At 34.1% G+C, this 22,851-nt stretch overlaps 1 protein-coding gene across 2 annotated transcripts in view; it reads right to left on the reverse strand.

The window, feature by feature from the left end:
* The window catches only part of DMXL1 (Dmx like 1), a 130,888-nt gene that overhangs the window by 1,035 nt on the left and 107,002 nt on the right, over positions 1-22,851 (reverse strand). For both annotated transcript variants that reach the window (XM_007455839.1, XM_007455840.1), the window contains 6 exons: positions 19,963-20,023; positions 15,451-15,578; positions 11,466-11,558; positions 8,986-9,077; positions 3,763-3,815; positions 1,203-1,420 (listed from right to left, as the gene is read on the reverse strand). In XM_007455839.1, the coding sequence (XP_007455901.1) occupies positions 1,203-1,420; positions 3,763-3,815; positions 8,986-9,077; positions 11,466-11,558; positions 15,451-15,578; positions 19,963-20,023 (645 nt within the window). The remainder of the gene's footprint in view (positions 1-1,202; positions 1,421-3,762; positions 3,816-8,985; positions 9,078-11,465; positions 11,559-15,450; positions 15,579-19,962; positions 20,024-22,851) is intronic.

Here is a 22,851-nt window from a genome sequence, read left to right on the forward strand (position 1 = left end):
CTCTCCACAGCATGTGGGATCTTCCTGGACCAGGGCACAAACCCGTGTCCCCTGTATCGGCAGGCGGACTCCCAACCACTTGTGCCACCAGGGAAGCCCTAGACATGATTGTTAAATTGTAAGTCCTGAATAATACCTGGAATACTATGAAATCTTATAACTTAATTAAGTAATAAACCTCAGAATGAAAGTACAAACTAATCTAAATAATCTAAAACATAGTACGACTTATTCTAAACTGAGGGCAGTTCGAATAAGAAACTAGCTTCAAACTGGAAAAAAAAAAAGAATTCTGAATGGAAGCTGGTGTATATATTTAAGAAAAACCTTTTTGAAATTCTTCAACTTCTTCTGGCTGAGAATTATGAAAACAATATGGAAGTTCTAACAAAGCAGTCCAACTTACCTGTACTAAGTACTCAGTAGCACTTAAATTAATGGATTCTAAGAAACTAGACTCCTCCAGTGGGTTGCTGACCATTAGAGTAACTTAGGGACTAGTCTTATCCCTGTAGATCCTTCTGAGTGTAGCCAGAGAACCTTCCATCAAAACCACTATTTCTGTGTTCCAAAAATGCACATTCCTGAGCCTTAGACTTACCAAATGGGTATTTTTGGGATAGGACCTAGCAACAGTATTTCTGGAGTGGGATGCATTTTTAACAAGGTGCTTGACATTTTTAACAAGCTGCTTAACATTCAAACTTCTAAGTTTGAAACACAGTGGAGTTTGAGAAGGACTGTTACAGGCAGAGCTTATCCAGGTACCTCAGAATTCTTGAATCAGGCACTGAGTTGTTGGATGCTGATACTATGAATGACAAAATGGGGAGAAATTTGGGATAAGGGAAAATGTCAGTATATCTCACATCCCCTGAAACTGAAATCAGTAACTCTGAACATGGAGTCAAGACTAATTCTAATGTCTGAAATATGTTCATATCCATGGAAAATCCAGTTCTTTCACATGCATTAGTTAAGCATATTTGAAAACAACTAAAAAACAGGCATTTTTCAAGTTAAATATTATTTTATTTCATTCATTAAAAGATTTATTAAATAGCAATTAACCTTGTTGACTACAAAGGAATTAATATCTCTATTATTTAAAGAGACTGGTGTCATCAATATGATTAAAGATCTAAGGTTTCTAAAGATTTCTTTTCATATTGTAATAGATATTGTGGCATTACTGTATTTACCTTTATGTTGCCCTCAGCAGATCCTGTAACAAAGTACTCTTCAGTTGGATCAATAGCAATGGCTTTAACAGGAGAATCATGGCTCTGGAAAAGCTGCCTCTGCTGTCGTTGCCGAAGGTCAAAAACACATGTATAGCCTTTTCTGCCACCTGATAGTAGTAGCTGATGTTTTGGAGCATATGCTAAAACAGTGGCTCCGCTATCATGACAAGTAAAAGCTGGAAAAAAAGTAAAAACTATTTAATAGTATAAGAAACAGACTTCTGGCTTTTGGCCAAGGTAGAACGATAGATTAGATTTGCCATCCTGCCTAAAACAATTAAAATATCAAATGATATACAGGAAACAATGGTTTGAGATACCGGTCACTAAGCAATGAAGAATGATCTTTGCAAAATGGGAAACAAACTGGGTGACCAACATAACTGCCCCAGCTTATTGCCTATAGAGTATTTTCTGGCGGTGGCATAAGAAAGTTGATCTGGGTTCCAATTTCCACCAGCCATACTGGGAAAAAACCCTCATAATTCACAAGGCATTGTATAGAGTACTGAGAAGGGTACTGCCTCAATAGAGGGGCAAAATTAGCCCTGTACCAAATATGGCTTTTAACACAGCCGTTTTCATCATCCCAGAAAGTTCCCTCATGCCTCTCCCTCAAAGGCAATCGCTATCCTGATTTCTATCCAATTGGTTTCGCCAATTCTTGAACTTCACATAAATGGAATTTTATAGTATATATTCTTTTGTGTCTGCTTCTTTTTCTTTAACATAACATTTTAGATGTGTCGCATGTATCAGTAGGTCATGCTTTTTAATTCTGAATAGTATTCTATTACATAAATATACCACATTATCCTGCTGGACATCTGTGTTGTTTCCAGTTTTTGGCTACTATAAATAAAGCTGCTAAGAACATTCCTAATACCAGTCTATTTGTGGACATGTGTTTTCATTTTTCTTGGGTACATATGTAAAACTATATACTGCTGGGTCATGCTACATGCATGTTTAACTTCACTAAGAAATTGCTAAACAGTTTTCCAAAGCAGTTGTACTGTTTTATACTTTTATCAACAAATCATGAGGGTTCCAGTTTCTCCATATCCTCACCAACACTTGGTAGTCTAGAATCTTTAATTTTTGTCATTTCAGTATACAGAGTAGTATGATAAATTATGGTGAACTTAGTTTGCATTTCCCTGATGACTACTGATGTTGAGCATCTTTTATATGCTTATTTGCTATTCAGGTATTGAGAAAAACGGTAATTAAAGAAAATCTTGAATATATCATTTCTTTAACAGATTGTGCTTGTGGTGTTGTATCTAAATCTCATTACCAAACCCGAGGTCACCAAGATTTTCTCCTATATTTCCTTCTAAAAGTATTACAGTTTTGTTTTTACATGTTTTACATGAGTCATTTTGAGTAAATTTTTGTGAAAGGGGAAAGGTTTGTACCTATGTTCATTATTCCACATATAAGCACCCAATTGTTATTAGCACTTTTTGCTGAAAGACTATCTGTTTCCACTGAATTACCTTTGTGCCATTATTAGCAATGAGTCTACTATTTATGTGTGGGTCTATTTCTGGGCTCTCTAATCTGTGTCTATTCTTCAGCCAGTACCACAGTGGCTTGATTACTATAGCTTTATAGTGAGTCCTGAAATCAGGTAATGTGAGTTCTCCAAGTTTGTTTTTATTCAGTATGCATTATTCTAGGTCTCTTGCCTCTCTACATAAACTTTAGAACCAGTTTGTTGATATATACAAAACAGATTGCTGGGGGTTTAATTAGAATTCCACTGAATCTATAAAGTTGTGAGGAAGTAACATCCTAACAATATCAAGTTTTACAATCTGTGAACATGATGGCCTATCTCTCCATTTATTTAGATCTTTTTTTCTTTTACTTTTTTTGTAGCTTTTCCCAACAGATGCTATACATATTTCGATTTATGCTTCAGTATTTCATTATTTTGGGTGCTATTTTAAATGGTAATATTTTTTTAAATTTCAAATTCCAATTGTTCATTGTTGATAAAGGAAAGCAACTAATTTTAGTATAATGACCTGGTATCCTGTGACATTGCTGTGCTTGCACATCAGTTCCAGCAGTTTTTTTTCTGTATTCTTTGGGATTTTCTACACCATCATGCAATCTGTGCATAAACAGTTTTATTTCTTCCCTTCCAATATGTATAACTTTTACTTCCTTTTCTTGTCTTATTGCTTTATTTAGAACTTCAAGTACAAAGTTGAGTAAGAGTGGTGTGAGGGGATATAATACTGTAACTGATGTTCGCAATGATGACCTGTGCTATCAGATTCAAAGTAAAAACAAATGATTTTTATATTATCTATGTTCCACTGTCCTTCATTAAAGTACAGTGAAGAGTTAATTACATATACAGCATTTTTTCTGCTTTCAAACTTTGCCACCATGGTCAAAAATAAACCTCATAGGCTACTAAGTGTGTCATTAAAAAAAAATCCATTTAAAAATCACTTTTACTTTATGAGTTTGTGATTCATAAAATGCTTTCAAAACTTACCATGGACTAAACTATTGGCAGGTGCTACAAGAGTGTCCCACAAACATATGTTTCTGGAAAAAAAAAAAAAGATTATTGAATGTTAACAACAGAATAAAAATAAATATGTCTCACATTATATAATGATAAAGGTATCAATACAGAAAGAATATTATACTTGTTAACATATATGCACCCAATACGGGAGCACCTAAACATATAAAGCAAATACTAATAGACATAAAGGGAGAAACAGACAACAATACAGTAATAGCAGGGGATTTTAACACCCCCCCTAACATCAATGAACAGATCATCCAGAGAGAAAGTAAGGTAATAGTGGTGTTAAGTGACACAATAGACCAGCTGAACTTAAATGATATGTACAGAATATTACACCCCAAAACAGCAGAATGCACATTCTTTTCAAGCACACATGGAATGTTCCCCAGAACATATTACATACTAGGTCACAAAACAAGCTTCAACAAATTTAAGAGGATAGAAATTGTATCAAGCATTTTTTTCTGACCACAATAGTATGAAGCTAAAAATTAACTCCAGAAAGAAAAATGGAAAAAAACCCCAAACACATGGAGACTAAACAACATGCTACTAAAAAACCAATAGGTCAATGACAAAATCAAAGAGGAAATCAAAAAAGATCTTGAGACAAATGTAAATGGAAACACAACAACCCAAAATCTATGGGATGAAGCAAAAGTAATTCTAAGAGAGAAGTTCATAGCAATACAGGCCATCTCAAATAAACAACACAGCCTACCACTTACCACCTAAAAGAATTAGAAAAAGAACAAACAAAGCCCAAAGTCAGCAGAAGGAAGAAAATAATTAAGATCAGAGAGGAAATAAACAAAATAGAGATTAAAAAAAAAACAACAAAAACAATCAATGAAAGCAAGAGCTGATTTTTTTTAAGAGCTGATTTTTTGAAAACAAAATTGACAAACCTTTATCCAGCACATCAAGAAGACCCAAATAAACAAAAGAAATGAAAGAGAAGAAATAACAACCGATACCAAAGATATACAAAGAATTATAATACTATTAAGTCATATGCCAACAAATTGGACAACCTAGAAGAAATGGACAAGTTTCTAGAAACACACAGCCTACCAAGAATGAGTCAAGAAGAAACAGAAAGTTTGAACAGACTGATCACTAGAAACAAAAATGAATCTGTAAGGGAAAAAAACAAAAACAAAACCCAACTGCCAGGAAACAAAAGTCCAGGACCAGAAAGGGGAATTCTACCAAACATATGAAGAACAAACACTTATCCTTCTTAAACCATTCCAAAAAAACTGAAGAGGTGGGAACACTCCCAAATTCATTCTACAAGGCCACCATTTCCCTGATACCAAAACCAGACAAAGATACTACATAAAAAGAAAATTACAGGCCAATATCTTTGATAACTACAGATACAAAAATCCTCAACAAAATACATTAGCAAACTGAATCCAACAATACATAAAAAGTATCATACACCATGATCAAGTTGGATTTATTCTGGGGTCACAAGGATAGTTCAACATTTGCAAATCAATAAATGTAAAACATCACATTAACAAAAGGAAAGATAAAAATCACATGATCATCTCAAAATACGCAGAAAAACTGTCTACTGAGATGTCCATTCATGATAAAAACTTTCATCAAAGTGTGTATAGAGAGAACATTCCTCAACATAATAAAGGCCATTTAAGACAAATCCACAGCCAACATCATACTCAACAGTGAAAAGCTGAAAGCCTGCCCACTAAATTCAGAAACAAGACAAGGATGTCCACTCTCTCCACTTTATTTAACATGGTACTGGAAGTCCTAGCCACAGCAATCAGACAAGAAAAAGAAATAAAAGGTATCCTAATTGGAAGAGAAGGGGACTTCCCTGTTGGTCCAGTGGGTAAGACTCCATGTTCCCAATGCAGGGGGCCTGGGTTTGATATCTGGTCAGGGAACTAGATATTGCACGCATGCCGCAACTACGAGTCCACATGCCGCAACTAAGAAGTCCACATGCTGCAACTAAAGATCCCACATGCCACAACTAAGAAGTCTGCATGAGGCAACTAAGAAGTCCACATGCCGCAACTAAAGATCCCGCATGCTGCAACTAAGACCCGGTGAAGCCTAAGTAAATAATTTTTTTTTTTAATTTAAAAAAGCAAACAAATTGGAAGGGAAGAAGTAAAACTGTCACTATTTGCAGATGACATGATACAATTCAGCAAGGGTGCAGGATACAAGATCAATATTTTAAAAATCTGCATTTTTATACACTAATAATGAAATATGAGAAAAAGAAAGTTAAACACAACCTGTTTAAGATCATATCAACAAGAATAAATACCTAAGAATAAACTTAACCAAGGAGGTGAAAGACCTATACTCTGAAATATAAAACACTGATGAAGGAAACTGAAGATAATACAAAGAAATGGAAAGATATCTTGTGCTCTCGGACTGGCAGATTAATATTGTTAAACTGGCCGCACTACTCAAAGCAATCTACAGATTTAATGCAATCGCCATCAAAATACCCATGGCATTTTTCACAGAACTAGAACAAAATAATCCTAAAACTCACATGGAATCACAGAAGACCCTGAATTGCCAAAGCAATGTTGAGAAAAAAGAATAGAACTGGAAGAATCACACTCCCTGACTTCAGACTATACTACATAGCTACAGTAATCAAAACAGTGTGGTACTGCCACAAGAACAGACACATAGATCAATGGAACAGAACAGAGACCCCAGAAATAAACCCAAGCATTTATGGTCAGTTAATCTATGACGAAGATGGCAAGAATATACAATGGAGAAAAGACACTCTCTTCAACAAGAGGTGGTGGAAAAACTGGACAGCCACATATAAAATAATGAGATTAGAACATTCCTGTTCACCATATACAAAAATAAACTCAAAATGGTTTAAAGACCTAAATGTAAGAACAGAAAAACATGAACCTCCTAGAAGAGAACATAGGCAATACACTCTTTGACATAAATTGTAGCAATATTTTCTTAGATCAGTCTCCTAAGGCAAAAGAAATAAAAGCAGAAATAAACAAATGGGACCTAATTAAACACAAAGCTTTTGCACAGCAAAGGAAATCATCAACAAAACGAAAAGACAACCTACTGAATGGGAGAAAATATTTTCAAATGATGACTGACAAGGGGTTAAAACCTAAAATATATATATAGTTCATACAACTCAATATAAAAAAAAAAACTCAATAAAAAAAATGGGCAGAAGATCTGAATAGACAATTTCCCAAGGAAGACACACAGATTCCCAACAGGCACATGAAAAGATTCTCAACATCACTCATTATTAGAGAAATGCAAATCAAAACAACAATGAGTTATCACCTCACACCAGTCAGAATGGCCATCATCAAAAAATCTACAAACAGTAAATGCTGGAGACAGTGTAGAGAAAATGGAACCCTTGTACATTGTTGGTAGAAATGTAAATTGGTGCAACCACTGTGGAAAACAGTATGGAGGTTCCTCAAAAAACTAAAAATAGAACTACCATATTATCCAGCAATTCTACTCCTGGGTACATATCTGGAAAAAATGAAAATACTAATTTAAAAAGATACATGCATCCAAATGTTCACAGCAGCACTATTTATAATAGCCAAGACATGGAAGCAACCCAAGTGCCCATCAACAGATGACTGGATTAAGAAGATGTGCCACACACACACACACACACACACACACAATAAAATACTACTCAGCCATAAAAAAGAATGAAATACTGCAATTTGCAGCAATGTAGATGGACCTAGAGAATATTATGCTAAGTGAAATAAATCAGACAGAAAAAGACAAATACTATATGATATAACTTACATGTGGAATCTAAAAACAAAGACAAATGACTGTATATACAAAACAGAAATAGACTCACAGATATAGAAAACAAACTTGTGGTTACCAAAGAGGGGAAGATGGGTGAGTGACATATTAGGAATATGGAATTAATAGATAAAAACTACTATATATAAAATAGATAAGCAACAAGGATATACTGTATAGCACAGGGAATTGTAACAACTATCTTGTAATAACCTATAATGAAGTATAATCTGTAAAAATACTGAATCACCATGCTGTATACCTGTAACTAATATAATGTTGTAAATCAAGTATACTTCAATGAAAAAAAGCAATATGTCTCATTATAGCTCGCTTGAACCTTGCTCACACAGAGAGTTCTTAAATTTATAAAACATCGAATACAAGTAACCAATATATTTATGTATGATTAATTTTTAGACAAAAATTTAAAAAACTAATAGCTTCCCAAACTGAATAACTTTAGATTAACATGTAATTACAAGGAGTACTAATATGAAGTCTGAATATGGAAACCACTTTTTGTATTCACTGATTTTCTAATCTAACAGTTTGACTCACATACATAAATAGCAGGACACACCGAATTTTCTTGAGTACAAAGAAAACTTATTCCTACTACAAAAGGGAACAGCTTCTACTCCATTCTGTGAGTTACAAAGGAGGCACAAATGTGTATAAGACTTTCTATGAAAAATGGGCTAAAAACTCCATATTCCTAAAATTCCCACTTTGAGTGTAAAGTGAGGCCTCAACACAAAAGCTCAGCAACCTCAGAAGGCCTTAATCACAGAACTCAGCTGTAGGAGGGAAGTAAAAAGTGTGCCTGGACATGGAGGGAGGAGACTTTTTTTTTTGCGTATTTAAGCTATTTGGGGAGATGGGGATGGGCTGTCACTTACTAGTTATTATACAACTCAGCTTCTTGTGTTCTTACCATGAAACATTGATAATGAGATATAATAAAGCTGTGGTGAGGGTTTAACTAAATAGCATGGCCAATAAATAAAACTCTTTTTTGTTTGGCCTCAAGCTTTCTTAACACATAGCAAATAATATGGAGAAAAACTCTACCAACGATCAAATTCTTTTATCCTACACTAAAGTCTTAACATTAGAATACTAAAAATCCAGGAGGAATGGATTTTGTCTTTAATGTCACCAGAATTTCCTTAGCTTTACAATTAAAACACTAAAAAAAGCTCTAAGAAACAAGTCTCTTTAAATAAAAATATTTAAAGGTGTAATTATGACATTACTGAGATATAAGGACATTAAGCAATTAAAAAATAAAGCTTAGCTATACATACACAGACTTCAATTTCAGTTATAATCTCTTACCTATTGTCAGTTGAAAGACCAGCTGTAGCTATCAGAGAGGAGGAACTAACGAAGACAAAATCATTGGCTGTTTTGTTATGACACTGCCAAGTCTGGAATGGTTATAAACAACACATGTTTATTGCTGTCACAAACAATTTTAAAAGCAGGTAGATGTATTAATCAAAAAGCGATCATGTAATTTGTGGCTTACTTAAATCCTTGTGTTCTTTCCCCCACAGATTTTAGAAAAGTTGCAAGAGTAATATAGAGAACTCTCACATACCCTTTACCCCGATTCACCAATGTTTACCATTTTGGCACATTTGTTTTGCCTCTTCTTCTCTTTCACACACACACACACACACACACACACACACACACACAACTTTCCCTGAACCATCTAAATAAGATGCATACGTTATAACCTTTTATGACCTCTGCTTTTGTTCAACCAGAAGTTCAAAGGGAAACAAAAGAAGGTTAACTTCAAACATTTTTCTTAGAATACTTGTGAAAATTTTTGTCTTAGAAAACAAAAACTAGCATTTTAGATGATCTCAGACTGAATTATTTATTTTCAGAAATATTTAAGCTTTCAAATACTTTTTCAAATATGTGAATAAAAACATATTACTAATAGTCAACAAATTAGAAAATTTACAATGTTTCTCAATATTCCATCAAACAATAACAAACTACTATGAGAGGTTTAGTCAGTTATAAAGGCTTCCAAGTTATGTCTGTTCAGATGTTTCTCTTCAATAAAAAATAAAATTTTTAAATATGTCAAAATCATCATATGAAAAAGTTTTCCTGTGAGTCACTTCCCCATTGCCCCCAACCACCACTGCAGCTGGGCTAGATGATATGTCTTTAAAACAAAATCTACTTTAATCCCCAAAGCAAATAATGTTCATTTTTAATCCAATTTGTCTTTTTAGAAGTTTTAAAACAAAGGCAGTCCCCCAAGAAACATAAACCTGTACAGTTGACCCTTGAATGACACAGGTTTGAACTGCATGGGTCCAATGATACACAGATTTTTTTCAATACATACTACCGTACTACATGATCCAAGGTTAGTTGAATCTGTGGATGCAGGACCATGGATATGGAGGGCTGACTGCAAAGTTATATGCAGATTTTCAACTTGGCGGGGTGAGGTGTCCAGTGTCCCTAACCCCTGTGTTGTTCAAGGCCCACCTGTACATTTAATCTGCTGCCTGAATGAAAATATGAGGAAAAATAAATATTCTTTCAAGGTACCCTCACCAACACCCCCTTGCTTGCTTTCACTGAGACCAGTACTTTATTCTAGCATTTAACCTTGGATGAATTACTGGAATTTTAACCCATATTCTTAATTTTTTTCTTGATAGATATTACTTAGTCCTATAAAGGGCTTCACTAAAGAATCCATCAAATATAGATTCAGTGTTCTATGAAGCTGCGGAAGGTTCACTAAACCTGTGTGGTCCTGAATAGAGATTATCTTTTTTTTTTTTTTTTTTTTTTTTTAAAGAGATGGGCAAGAAAATAGCACCAGCTATAGGATACCCTTTCTACTTTGTTCGTAAGGGATAATAACTGCAGAAAAACAACCAGATGCACTGGTCTGTTGATCATTCTTTTTAGGTATCATAGCCACTGCCATTTAGTGAGGCTAGAAAAGGGATTGAGTAACTCATGGGTTGCATGGGTCTCCAGAGTTACCATGTTGGTTCTATACAGGTTTCTTTTTTTTTTTTTTTTTACATCTTTTTATTTTATTTATCCCTTGACTAATCATTGCATTTTTAATTAATTTTACTACTTTGATCTCTATCGAGTGACTAATCCACTAGCTTTATTATTTATTTACATTTTCTGGTGAGATTTTTTTACTTTTCTCTGTTTTTTTTTTTTCCTTTCAGTTTTGAGAAATGATTGACATGCAGCACTGCATAAGTTTAAGGAGTACAGCATAATGTTCTGGCTTACATTCATCATGAAATAAGTTTAGTAATATCCATCACCTCGCACAGATATAAAATGAAAGAAAAAATATTTTTCCTTGTTCTGAAAATGCTTAGAATTTACTATCTTAACAACTTTCATATATAACATGTAGCCGTGTTAATTATGTTAATCATGTTGTACATTACATACCCAGTACTTACTTACCTTTTACCTGGAAGTTTGTACCTTCTGACTGCCTCCATCCAATTTCCCCTCTCCACCCCTGCCTCTGAGTAACCACATAGCTGATCTTCCCTTGCCATCAGGAACAGGTACTTTCATACAGGTTTATTCTCCAAGTTACCAGAGACTAAGGATTTTTATACCTCACAGTGTAATTTTCAACACAATACAAAGACAGAAACTTATAGTAAAGTGATTGAATACACAGGACTAGACAGATTTTATATTTTGGCTTTGCTATTTCTTGCAAGTATATATTCTTGGTTTCTTTAAAATAAAAATTCAAAAAATTTTAAAGGTAGGAATTCTTGGCTTACCAGGTATGGCTTAGGCATACTTCCAGTAACTGGACAACATTTCCAGTTTGTTTGATACAAACTTAAATATCCATCAGCATCAACTATTCCAAACTTAGAGAAAAAAAATATTTAAAAGTATTTAATACAAATAAAAAAGCACATTATTCACCCTTACCCTCACTGTGAGTCTCATATTTTAACTCTTAAACATTTGACTGATAAGTTGCTTGACTTTTCACTTCACCTATGCATGGATCTAGTCCAGAAAAACATTTAGCCATTGCTTTAAAAAATTCCAGGGTGGATATAAAGGAAACTAACATCAGACACTCAATTTATTATACTAACCGACAGCACAGTCTGTATATTCTCTATGTAAATACTCCAAAAATAGGATACTGAATTTACACATTAAGCCATGTGACAAAGTTTTAGCATATATAAGATAAAAAACTGTTCATCTTAAAAAAGACAAAGTAAGGACTTGCAGAGATATACAACAAGAAAAACATGTAAACAACAGCAGAAAATGAAACAAAGTTTATCACAGTAAAAGAATTCCACTACGGAAACTCACAGCATTTTGACTGGAAAGATGACAAAATAATCCAGTAAGGGAGTATACGATACAGATCTTAAAATAAAACAAATGTCTAATTCGGACTCCTGCCCTCTCCCATCTACAGATATAACAACTATTAACAATTTGATAGTGTTCCCTTTCAGATTTGTTCTATGAATATTCAAATATTAATACATACAAGGATACAAGGCTTTTTAAAAATTATGATGATATACAGTTCTACAGTTACATTTTTTACTTATTATAGTCATTTTTTCACATTGGTATGTATAAATCTACCTCATTCTTGTGCTGTGGAGTATTACACTATATAGTTGCTCTGTAACTTTTTAAAGCTTTTCCTTATAGAATTTCCAATTTTTCCTATAATAAAAAGTGCTGTTTTGAACATTCTTGCATATACACCTCTGAGTATTTATACAGGATAGACATCTAGTAAAGAAAAAGCTCTGTCAAAGGGCATCATTTAAAATTGGTAGGTGAAGCCAAAATTAAATCCTAAGTGGCAATATCATTTACACACCCATTTTTCTTATACATTAGTCAACACTGCGTACTACAAAATTATAATATTTGTTGATTAACAGAAATAAAGTCTCATTTTAATGTGCATTTCTTCAGTTATTAGTGAGGGTTATTGGCCATGCATAGGGTTTTGTTTTTTGTTTTTTTGGTAAATTGTTCATTCTTTGTCTTCGTTTTCATTGTCTTCTTACAAAACTGACTGATAGGACTAATAGTAGGAATATTAATCTGTTGTTTACTATTTTTGTTACAGATATTTTTCTGATGTTTATCCTTTCTGTGGTTTATCCTATGTTTTCTGGAGTAGGTTTAGGTACGTTCTTCAGAAAGGGTATATGGAATGTGCTAATTCTCTGCATACTTAAAAATGTGTTTATTTTGCCACCAAATTTAAATGACAGTTTGGATAGACATCAACCCCATTCCTTATCCATCAGAATTCTGTGAATACTGTTCCATTGTCTATTTGTAACCTTTATTTTTGACGAGGCCAGTGCCATTAATTTTAGATAGGGGGGTGGAGAGGTTGTAAGCAATCATTTTTGCCCCTACTCCTTTCTAGAAGCTCTCTTTATCCTTCAAGTAAAAAAAACAAAAATCAAATAATCAGGCTGTGTCTAGGCATGTGCTGTTTCTCAATACTTCTGCTTAGTACTTGGTAGGCGCTTCTTTTTCTAAAATTCCATGTTTTGCTTTGGGGAAATTTTTATTTTATTATTCCTTTTAATATAATGTTTCTCTTCCATCACCTTTTTTCTTCTTCTGATATATCTTTTAAATTTCTTTTATAAATTTTCCTGGGTCTAGTCTCAATTTACTTCTTGGGTTATTTTCATCATGGGATAAATTCCAAATTTGTACCTCCCAGTCACAAACTTGATTTTCAAATACTTCCATTCTGCTATTCAGCCCTTGTAATCAGTAGTTCCTCTACTCCTAATTTTGGGGAATCATATGTTTTTAACTTCTAAAAATTCTTTACTGTTCTACTGCCTTTGGTTCATAAAATCCCATTCTTGTTTTACAATGTAGGATCTTCCTAAATCCAAGGAATTATTCCTCACAGGTCATTTTTTCCTGCTAAATGCTCCCTTTTAGCCTCTTGGTTTTTCTGCAATGTCCAATGACTTTTGACAAAATGATCAGCATTACTGTGATATACTGTAGTATGAGTTATCTGTTCCACTTACTCCAGTAGGCTTCCCTACTAAGGGAGATAGCACGCTTAGGTGTTGTGCTCTTGGGCACCATCATGGCTAATGTGAATCAACAGTAAGCTGACTGCCTGTCAAAGAGACTTGGGAAGACAATAAGGAAGTTTGTTGTGACTTAAAATAGCCTATATAGAAGGTTTTAGTGAGTGTAAAATCTATAAAATAACTGAGTGTAAAAGGACTTGAATGCCACACTAAAGAATATGTATGGGCTTTTGGATAAAATGAGGAGGCTGCAGGTTCTTGAAAAGGACAATATGATCTCACCTATAGTGTAGTTATATAATTATGTTATTTGTTCTTTCTTCTTTTATGGCTACATCGCACAGCTTGTGGAATCTTAGTTCCCGGACCAGGGATCAAAGCCGTGCCCTCGGCACTGAAAGCATGTGAATCCTAACCACTGAACTACCAGGGAATTCCCTATGCTATTTGTTATATAACTCTGTTGACAACATGAAGAATGCATTAGAGAGATAGGGTCGAAGTACAGAGATTAGGTAGGAACAATGTAACATTGACAAACCAAAGTGGAAAAATATGAGCACATAAGTGGTATGGATAGGTTATACAGCTGAAAGTACAGTAGAATTCTAAAGGCTTTTAGATTAAATCCCCTTAATTTCCCATTAAGGAGCAAAGAATGTTGCTAATTGGTATTAAGAAATTATAAGCTCTCAATTTTGTTTCATAACTACATGAAAAATTATCACTGACTTCTGTGAAATGATAAGAGCCGTCTGATAAATGTGGTAGGCAAAAAGGTTGCAGCACACCATGACACAAGTAACACCTAAGGAGGGTAGAAGGTTTGGAGGTTGAGGGAAAACGAAAGGCAAGATGAACCATCAGCTAGGGCCTGTGTGAATGTTTTTAGTGAAGCATGGCCCTGAAGACAAAGAGCAGGCTGATTTCCCCTTCAGTAGTTGTTTAAAGTGCTAGTAAGATAGGAGGAGCAGAGAGAGGCAGTTTGAGGAAAGGAGGATTACAGGAAGTGAAGCTGGTTAAGAGCCAGGTTGGCAAACTTTTATTAAAAGGCCCATACAGTAAATATTTTAGGCTTGCCAGCTACAGTCTTTGCTCTCCTGAACTCTGTTGCAGTACTGGGAAAACAATCATAGAAAACAAATAATGAATGGGTTAGCTGTGTTCCAATATAACTTTATTTACAAAACAGGTGGCTAGGCAGTAGTTCGTTAACACCCTGTTCTAGAGCAGTGCTTCTCAAAACTTTAATGCTGTGTACAAATCACAAGAGTATCTGGCTAAAATGCAGATGGTGATTTGATAGGTCTGGACTAGAGTCAATAATCTGCATTTCTAATCAACTCCCAGATGTTACTTACTACTTGGTACTTGACCATACTTTGAGTAGGTCCCAGAGGGTAAAGTAAGAAGATGTATTTAATAAAAAATGTGTAATATAAGATGGTCCTATAATCATTTGGTCCTTAAGCATCATATAAGAGAATTTTAATGGAAATGTATGTAATGTCTTTCCAGGAAGAACCAAGTGAATTTAAGTTTTGAGAGGAATTTCTTTAAAAAGAATTCATATAAGATGGATTAATACTTCACCATTAGCTCATTGAGCTGTTCTCTTCAGAAACCCAAATGAGTAATATTCATAAACCTTTAATGAAATCAAACCATTTTCCCTATTTACATTTTTATATACTACCTTATTTCCTTGATAGTTAAATCTCATTCTTGTAACTCTTGAATTGCCACCAGATCGGAAACAGGTTATTTGTTGAGAATGGCCCCATTCGAACATTCTCACACTTCCATCTTGAGCTCCTGTCAGATCTGCATTGTAAGAGGGAAAAAATCGCAAATTTATTTCAGGAATCTTTGGCAAATTTATCTTTTAATCCAATGTGAAAATCTTTATGGAAGAAATACCTAAGAAATGAATCATAGTCAATTCACATGAATTTACCTTTGTATGAAATTTCACTTGAATACTCTCAATCTTAAAAACAGATAATTACATGGTGTTCTTTCATCTGACAGAACATATCCTCACACAAAACAACAGAAGCAATTAAATCAGACCTCTATAAACTTTATTTCCTTTTGAAATTATCTCAGTTACGTTTTAACAGCCTTTAGTAGATAACGTTTACGATAAAGAATCAAATTCTTGGAATTACTTAACTTTGTATGGTGACAGATGGTAACTAGACTTATCATGGTGATCATTTTGTAATGTATAAAAATACTGAATCAGTATGTTGTACACCTGAGACGAACACAACACTTTAATAAGTCAACTGTATTTAAAAAAAAAAAACTTGGGTTTTTTTTTTTCCACAAACACACACACACTGTATTTTATTTTTACAAGAGATAAACTGACACCAAGCATTGTAAATGGATGACCACAACAAAAACAACAATGACTGCAATTACCAAACACAAAACACACTCATACTATGTCATACAATATTGACATTCAGTCCAGTAATCCTCCACGGTAACAGCTCCTTTACTTTGTATATAGATTTGTATATTTTTTGATTCTGAAAATTGATTTGTATATTTTTTGCTTCTGAGTCCTTGTGGGATTTTTTTTTTTAAATTCAAACAGAAAGTCACAAAAATTATAATCATCCTCATCAGTTCACTCAGTCCCATGTAATTTTTTTTTTCATCTTGATCTTTTGTTAGCACTTTTATGAATTCATCAGTTTTCCATTAGAGTTCCAAAAATGCTTATTCATTCACTTTAGCAGTATAAAATCTTGGGATTTTTAACAGCCAATTCTTATCAGTCATACTACTGATGTTTAAATTTATGCATTTTTCTCTGAAAAAAAGATTGTACAAGGTCTTGAAAGTCATGCTAAAAAAATCATTTCTAATAGTTATTGTGACTGATCTGATATCTCAAATATATGTTATCTGTTTCATTAAGGAATATGAACAAACTAAATAATTATTAAATTCTTTACTTTACCATTTACTAATTGTGTGTTACTAGGAAACTTACTTAATCTCCCTGAGCCTATTTCCATCTAGTGAAAGGTATATAAGTCACTATAATAGTGATATATATCATTAATGATATATAAGTCACTGGACAGTTCTGAGAAGTAAATGAGATAATTCATATAAATCATTCAGAAATATGCCTAACATACAGGGCCAAATCTACATTAAGAATAGTTATCAGTATTAATGTGGTACAGAGGTAGTGAGAAATTATATTAATGTATGTAAAAGTAAAGTATCTAGCACATTGCTGGTCATACATTAGTCAATTTTCCCTCATTCATATCCAAGTATTTACAAAAAAGGAGCTTCAACTGTTTTGACATGTTTTAACACTGGGCTGGGATGGAAGGGTGGGTAGAATTTCTTGAGACTAGGGATGTTAATTCTATCCCCCCTCTCCTCTATAGTCTTGCCTAGCTTAATCAAAAAAAATAAATTGGACTAGATGCATTTAAAAACCACTCAAATCTTTCTATTATTTATGGTTTTATTTAATTTATTTGAAAAAAATTCCTAATTATTAGTAGCTCACATGCAAAATGAAACACTCTTAAAACCTTATAAACTAAAACTTAAAAAAACAAAGGTTCCATGACTTCACTGGTGGCACAGTGGATAAGAATCTTCCTGCCAATGCAGGGGACACGGGTTTGATCCCTGGTCTGGGAGGATCCCACATGCTGCAGAGCAACTAAGCCCATGCGCCACAGCTACTGAGCCTGCACTCTAGAGACCGCATGCCACAACTACTGAGCCCGTGCAACACAACTACTGAAGCCCGCGTGCCTAGAGCCTGTGCTCTGCAACAAGAGAAGCCACTGCAATGAGAAGCCCGTGCACTGCAACGAAGAGTAGTAGCCCCCGCTCGCCACAACTAGAAAAAGCCCGTGCGCAGCAACGAAGACCCAATGTGGCCGAAAATTAATTCTTTAAAAAACAAAAACAAGGGGCTTCCCTGGTGGCGCAGTGGTTGGGAGTCTGCCTGCCGATGCGGGGGACACGGGTTCGAGCCCTGGTCTGGGAGGATCCCACATGCCGCGGAGCGGCTGGCCCCGTGAGCCACAATTGCTGAGCCTGCGCGTCTGGAGCCTGTGCTCCGCAACGGGAGAGGCCGCGATAGTGAGAGGCCCGCGCACCGCGATGAGGAGTGGCCCCCGCTCGCCGCAACTGGGGAGGGCCCTCGCGCAGAAATGGAGACCCAACGCAGCCAGAAATAAATAAATAAGATAAAATAAAATAAAAAGGCAAGATTCCTTTAAAAAAAACAAAAACAAAAACAAACAAACAAAAAAACCCACAAACATTCCTATAACCAGGTTGTCTGAGCAAATATTCCTTATTAGTAAGTAAAGTCTGTTACATCATATACATGTAAGGAAAGAGTTAAATGCAACCTTAAAAATCTTAATATATTCATTTTTTGTTTTTGAAATGGGGCTTTCCTTTTAAGACTTACATTTCTATTTCAGTTCAACCTGTAAGATTAACTTCTAAAAAATTTCCCTGGAGTAGAAGTCCAAAAGTTTTGGTTTACAATGACTAAGATTTAAAAAAATCTACTCCAAAGGAAGGAAGGAACTATTCTGAGGTATCTGTAATTCAGAGTAAAATTTTTAAAAAACTTGTTTCAAAACATTTCCAGTACATGAAAGGAGCCTATTGTTGAACTAAATTACTATCTGTGAGACTTGTTCATGACATGAAAAAATATACTGTAAAAAAATTTCAGTGATTAACTTAATTAGCATTTAATTTTTCAAGTCTGTTATCTGCCAGTTACAGTAGTTCTTCTCTGAACAGAGAAAGTACTTACTGCAAGACAGAAGCTACATGATATTACCTAATAACTCTGAAAATTAAGTCCATTAATTGCCTTTGAAGCTAGGGATTATTTTATTTAAATTTATGGGCTTGAGGTAGAGCCTATTTATAAACTAGTCACCTGTCATGATACATGCTTTGGGACTGAGAAATAATGAAATCCCTTCAATATTTCAGGAAACTTCTAAACCCTATTGTATAGAGTAAGAATAGATTTTAAACAATGCCAAATTTTCTTGCTGCAGGATTAATATTATTTAAGCTTTGTATATAAAACACCTTTGACTCCTTCCTCTATATGCTTCATGATTGTTTTTAGTTCTTACTTTACATTAGACTTGTGGATAGAAAACATATACCTCTAGTGTTGAATAAATTTGACGTAGTGGAAACAGGCTAATTTTCAATATTATTTTATACCTCTAGCATAAGTAACAGAAGTTACCCTCTTCATCTTAAATATATGGTTCTCTTCAACCCTTTTATTAGACATTGGTATATAACTTTGATAATAGATGCTTACAGCACTTATTATAATTAGGTAGAAAAGAACACTGGTTTTGCCACTCCTATTTTATCAAAACCTCTCTCATAAAAAACGTGGTACAATTTTTTATAGGTTATTAAATTGGAGGGACATGAGTACCTTTTAATTAACATGCACTAGTTTCACTATTTTTACTGTGTAGTAGGACAATTTGATGAAGGGCACTACTTAAAAATTATATTTAAAAAAACCTGGAATACACACATGCCAATATGAATACTGATTCCAACCCACCAGTTAAAGTTGTCTCTATTATTTTTTTCTCTGCTTCAATACTTCCAATAAATTCCCCATTAAATTTTTGTTAAAGGAAGAAAAACTTTTGAGATTCCTAGGAAGATTAACTAAAAATAAATATATCCTGCCTTAGAATGTAAGAATGTAGTAATAACCATTTCCTATACTTACTATTAGTGTATCTGATAAAAGACAAACTGACAAAATATTAATAAAATATAAACTAATTATGAGGAGGCTACAAGTGACCCAGATATGGATCTGTTCTATGTAATAAAAAAAGGGAGTGATTCAATTATTAAAACAATAATTATCAACTACAATTTAACATTGTGCAGAGTCCAAAAATGTTCAAAAATAAAATGTGATAACAGAAATGTTCAGTCAAAATGCTAAAAATTTACATGTTAAGTTAGCCTTCTCTATTAATTCAGGAAAATCACTTTTTCTATTTTTACCCAATTTTGAAGTGATTTTACTTGCTAGCAAACATTCCCTACAAAAAAATAAAGTGTTGACTATCTTTCAATTGAAACTAAAAGTTTCCTTTAAATTCCTTAAAATAATGGCTAATTATTATCAACTTACAGTAAGGAAGAGCTGGATGAGAAGTCATTCTTCTGACATTATTAATGGCTTTCTTAATCATCTGTTAACAAAGAAAAATCATTCTTTTACAGTTACAATAAAAAGTAGTATTAAAAATTTAAATTGTGACAGGAGATTCAAATAACATTTATTTATTTTTACATGGTTCCATAACTATCGTAATGGGTGCTAAAAATACTAAACATGGTAAGAGAAATGAAATTTAGTTTAATAGCTCAGCTCTCTAACATTTAAGTGTACATACATTTTCTGCATCATTTCCTAGTATCTAAGAACAAATTCACGTCAAGAATTTAGTCTTACCTCCTTTCTTGCCAATTCTTTTCTTATCCCATTAAATTTATTGGAACAATCCTGAATAGTATAAGGTTAAAAAGACAGGCAGAGGGGCTTCCCTGGTGGCACAGTGGTTGAGAGTCCGCCTGCTGATGCAGGGGACATGGGTTCCTGCCCCGTTCCGGGAAGATCCCACATGCCGCGGAGCGGCTGGGCCCGTGAGCCACGGCCGCTGAGCCTGCACGTCTGGAGCCTGTGCTCCGCAACAGGAGAGGCCACAACAGTGAGGGGCCCGCGTACCGCAAAAAAAAAAAAAAAAAAAGAGAGAGGCAGAAGCATGTGAAAGAAAAAAAAAAGAGGTAAACAGAAAACTGTATAAATTTTTAACTGATAGTTTGGAACTATTTATTTACCATTTTAAAATTATGCTTTGAATGATTTACATAGCCTGTCAAATAAGAATAAACTAAATATGTGAAATTAAAGGGATAATTTTAATTTATAGACTATTTCCTACTTATAACTGTAACTATAGTTATAGGTTATCCTAAGTTTGTAGTACCAGTTCATGTACGTTTTGTTGTTACTGTTCTTTTGGATTTTAAATTGTTCAATTAGCTTAAAGCTGTAAGTAAAGTGGGGATTTGGGAGGGAGGGAAGGAACTAGGCCAGCAGAATCAGTGAGGGATAGAAACACTCAAAGATATATATGGCTGCAGTTATACTCCAAAACAGCAGAAATTGGTCATAACTAGTATTCCTTTTCATTAGCATTCATAATTTAATAAAATAATACGATTAAGAAAATATTTGATCAAATTCTCTACACACAGAAAACAACCTTCTGAATGTTACTTCTGTTTAGTAAACTTCATGTTTAAATCCCTTGCCCTTCTTAATTTAGAAAAAGTCTAAAGATTCCTGTTCTTTCTTTTAATTATCTTTTTTTTTTTCTGGTAAGAGTATCAAAGGAAAATCATGAATAAAAAAATAAAAGAAAGTTAAATAAGTTTCTGAAAGCATATGTAGAATATTATAAGGGAAAGAAATCATTAATTATTTTAGAAGATCCATATAAAAAGGAACCACCTTATTATATTGGTGTCTTTTTCCTGAGGATGGAGTGGGATAATCCCAATACTTATGTTTACAAACCACAATGACCCCAACTAAAAAAGATGTCCTTCTAACATTTAAATAGGAAGAAAATTCAGTCCTAAGAAGAATAACAAAGGTAAATTTCCATATTATAATACTCTGGAGAATAAACAAATATTTTCTGAGCACCTACTAAATGTTAAGCACTATTCTACTTAGAGATCATCAATATATAAGGCAGGCATAACATAATCTCTCAGAGCTTGCATTGCAGAGGGTATAAAAAAAGACAACCAAATAATGAATAGATAATTTCCAAACTGATGATGAGATGATAAAATGGGATAATATGACGATCAAATGAGATAACAGTGTGACTGGCAGTAGTGTAGGGAGGAGCAGATACCTTTGCTAAGGAAGCAAGGGAAATCTCTGGGAATTTGAGTTGAGATCTGAATGGTAAACAGAAGAGTATTTCAAGCAGAAAACAAGGTAAAGGCTCTGAGCTTGATGTGCTCAAGTGACAGAAAGAAGGCCAGTGTGACTAGAGCAAAGAGAATCAGGTGTGGAAACAAGGGAGATGCTGCTGCAGAGGCTGGCAGAGTTTAAATCACATAGGGCCTTACAGGCCATGTTAAGGACTTGATTTAAAGCTATATTGGGAAATCTTAAAGTTTTAAGCATGGGAGGGATAACCTGAATGATGTTTTAGAAAAAAGCAACTCTGCCTGCTGTGTATAAAACAGAGGGAGCAGTATAGAAGCAGAGAGACCAGAAAGGAAGCTGTTCCAGGAAGAATTGTACCATATTCTCTGAAAATGGAACTGGCAAAAGTGCTTATTATTTCTTTTTGTATATTTTGTATATTCTCTTTAAGTTCTTTAAAAGATAATAATATCAGTAGGTTTTACAAATGAATTTTAATGTATCTGTCCATTGGAAAAAATTTAACTATTAACGACCAACTCTTTTCTTTTGAATAATCACTAGATTGCTTTTCAAATTCTTAATACTTAAAACACTCCTACCTGAAATCAATGAGTGAAGGGGAATGGAGGGCTTTAACACAAGCTCTACCACAAATTTGAGATAGTGACCTGAGTTAAATTCCTTGACCTTTCTGGATCTCAAGCTTCATCTAAAGAATGGTAAGTAGGAGTAATTACAACAGCTACAACAGATATCTCAAACAATAATAAGGTTATATGAGTGATAAAGGAACTGCATTAAGTATAAAATATTAGCAGGTATTATTAAAGATGACTGAGCCTTTATTTAAATAATTACCCTTACAAAAACCACCTACCACCTAGAAAGCCATGGAAAGAACTGCTGGTGCTGGGTTTCTTTGGTTCTGTGTATCAATTCCTATACCCTAAGTGTCAACAAAGGAATCTCATGTGGGTATAAACATGGATCACATCTTAGGTAATCAGGGCTCAAGAAGATCCTCCATTACTACAGAAAAATTCTGTTTCAGTTCATCTGCATATT

Source organism: Lipotes vexillifer, unplaced genomic scaffold (assembly GCF_000442215.2).
Source record: "Lipotes vexillifer unplaced genomic scaffold, Lipotes_vexillifer_v1.1 scaffold78, whole genome shotgun sequence".
NCBI classification, from domain to species: domain Eukaryota; kingdom Metazoa; phylum Chordata; class Mammalia; order Artiodactyla; family Lipotidae; genus Lipotes; species Lipotes vexillifer.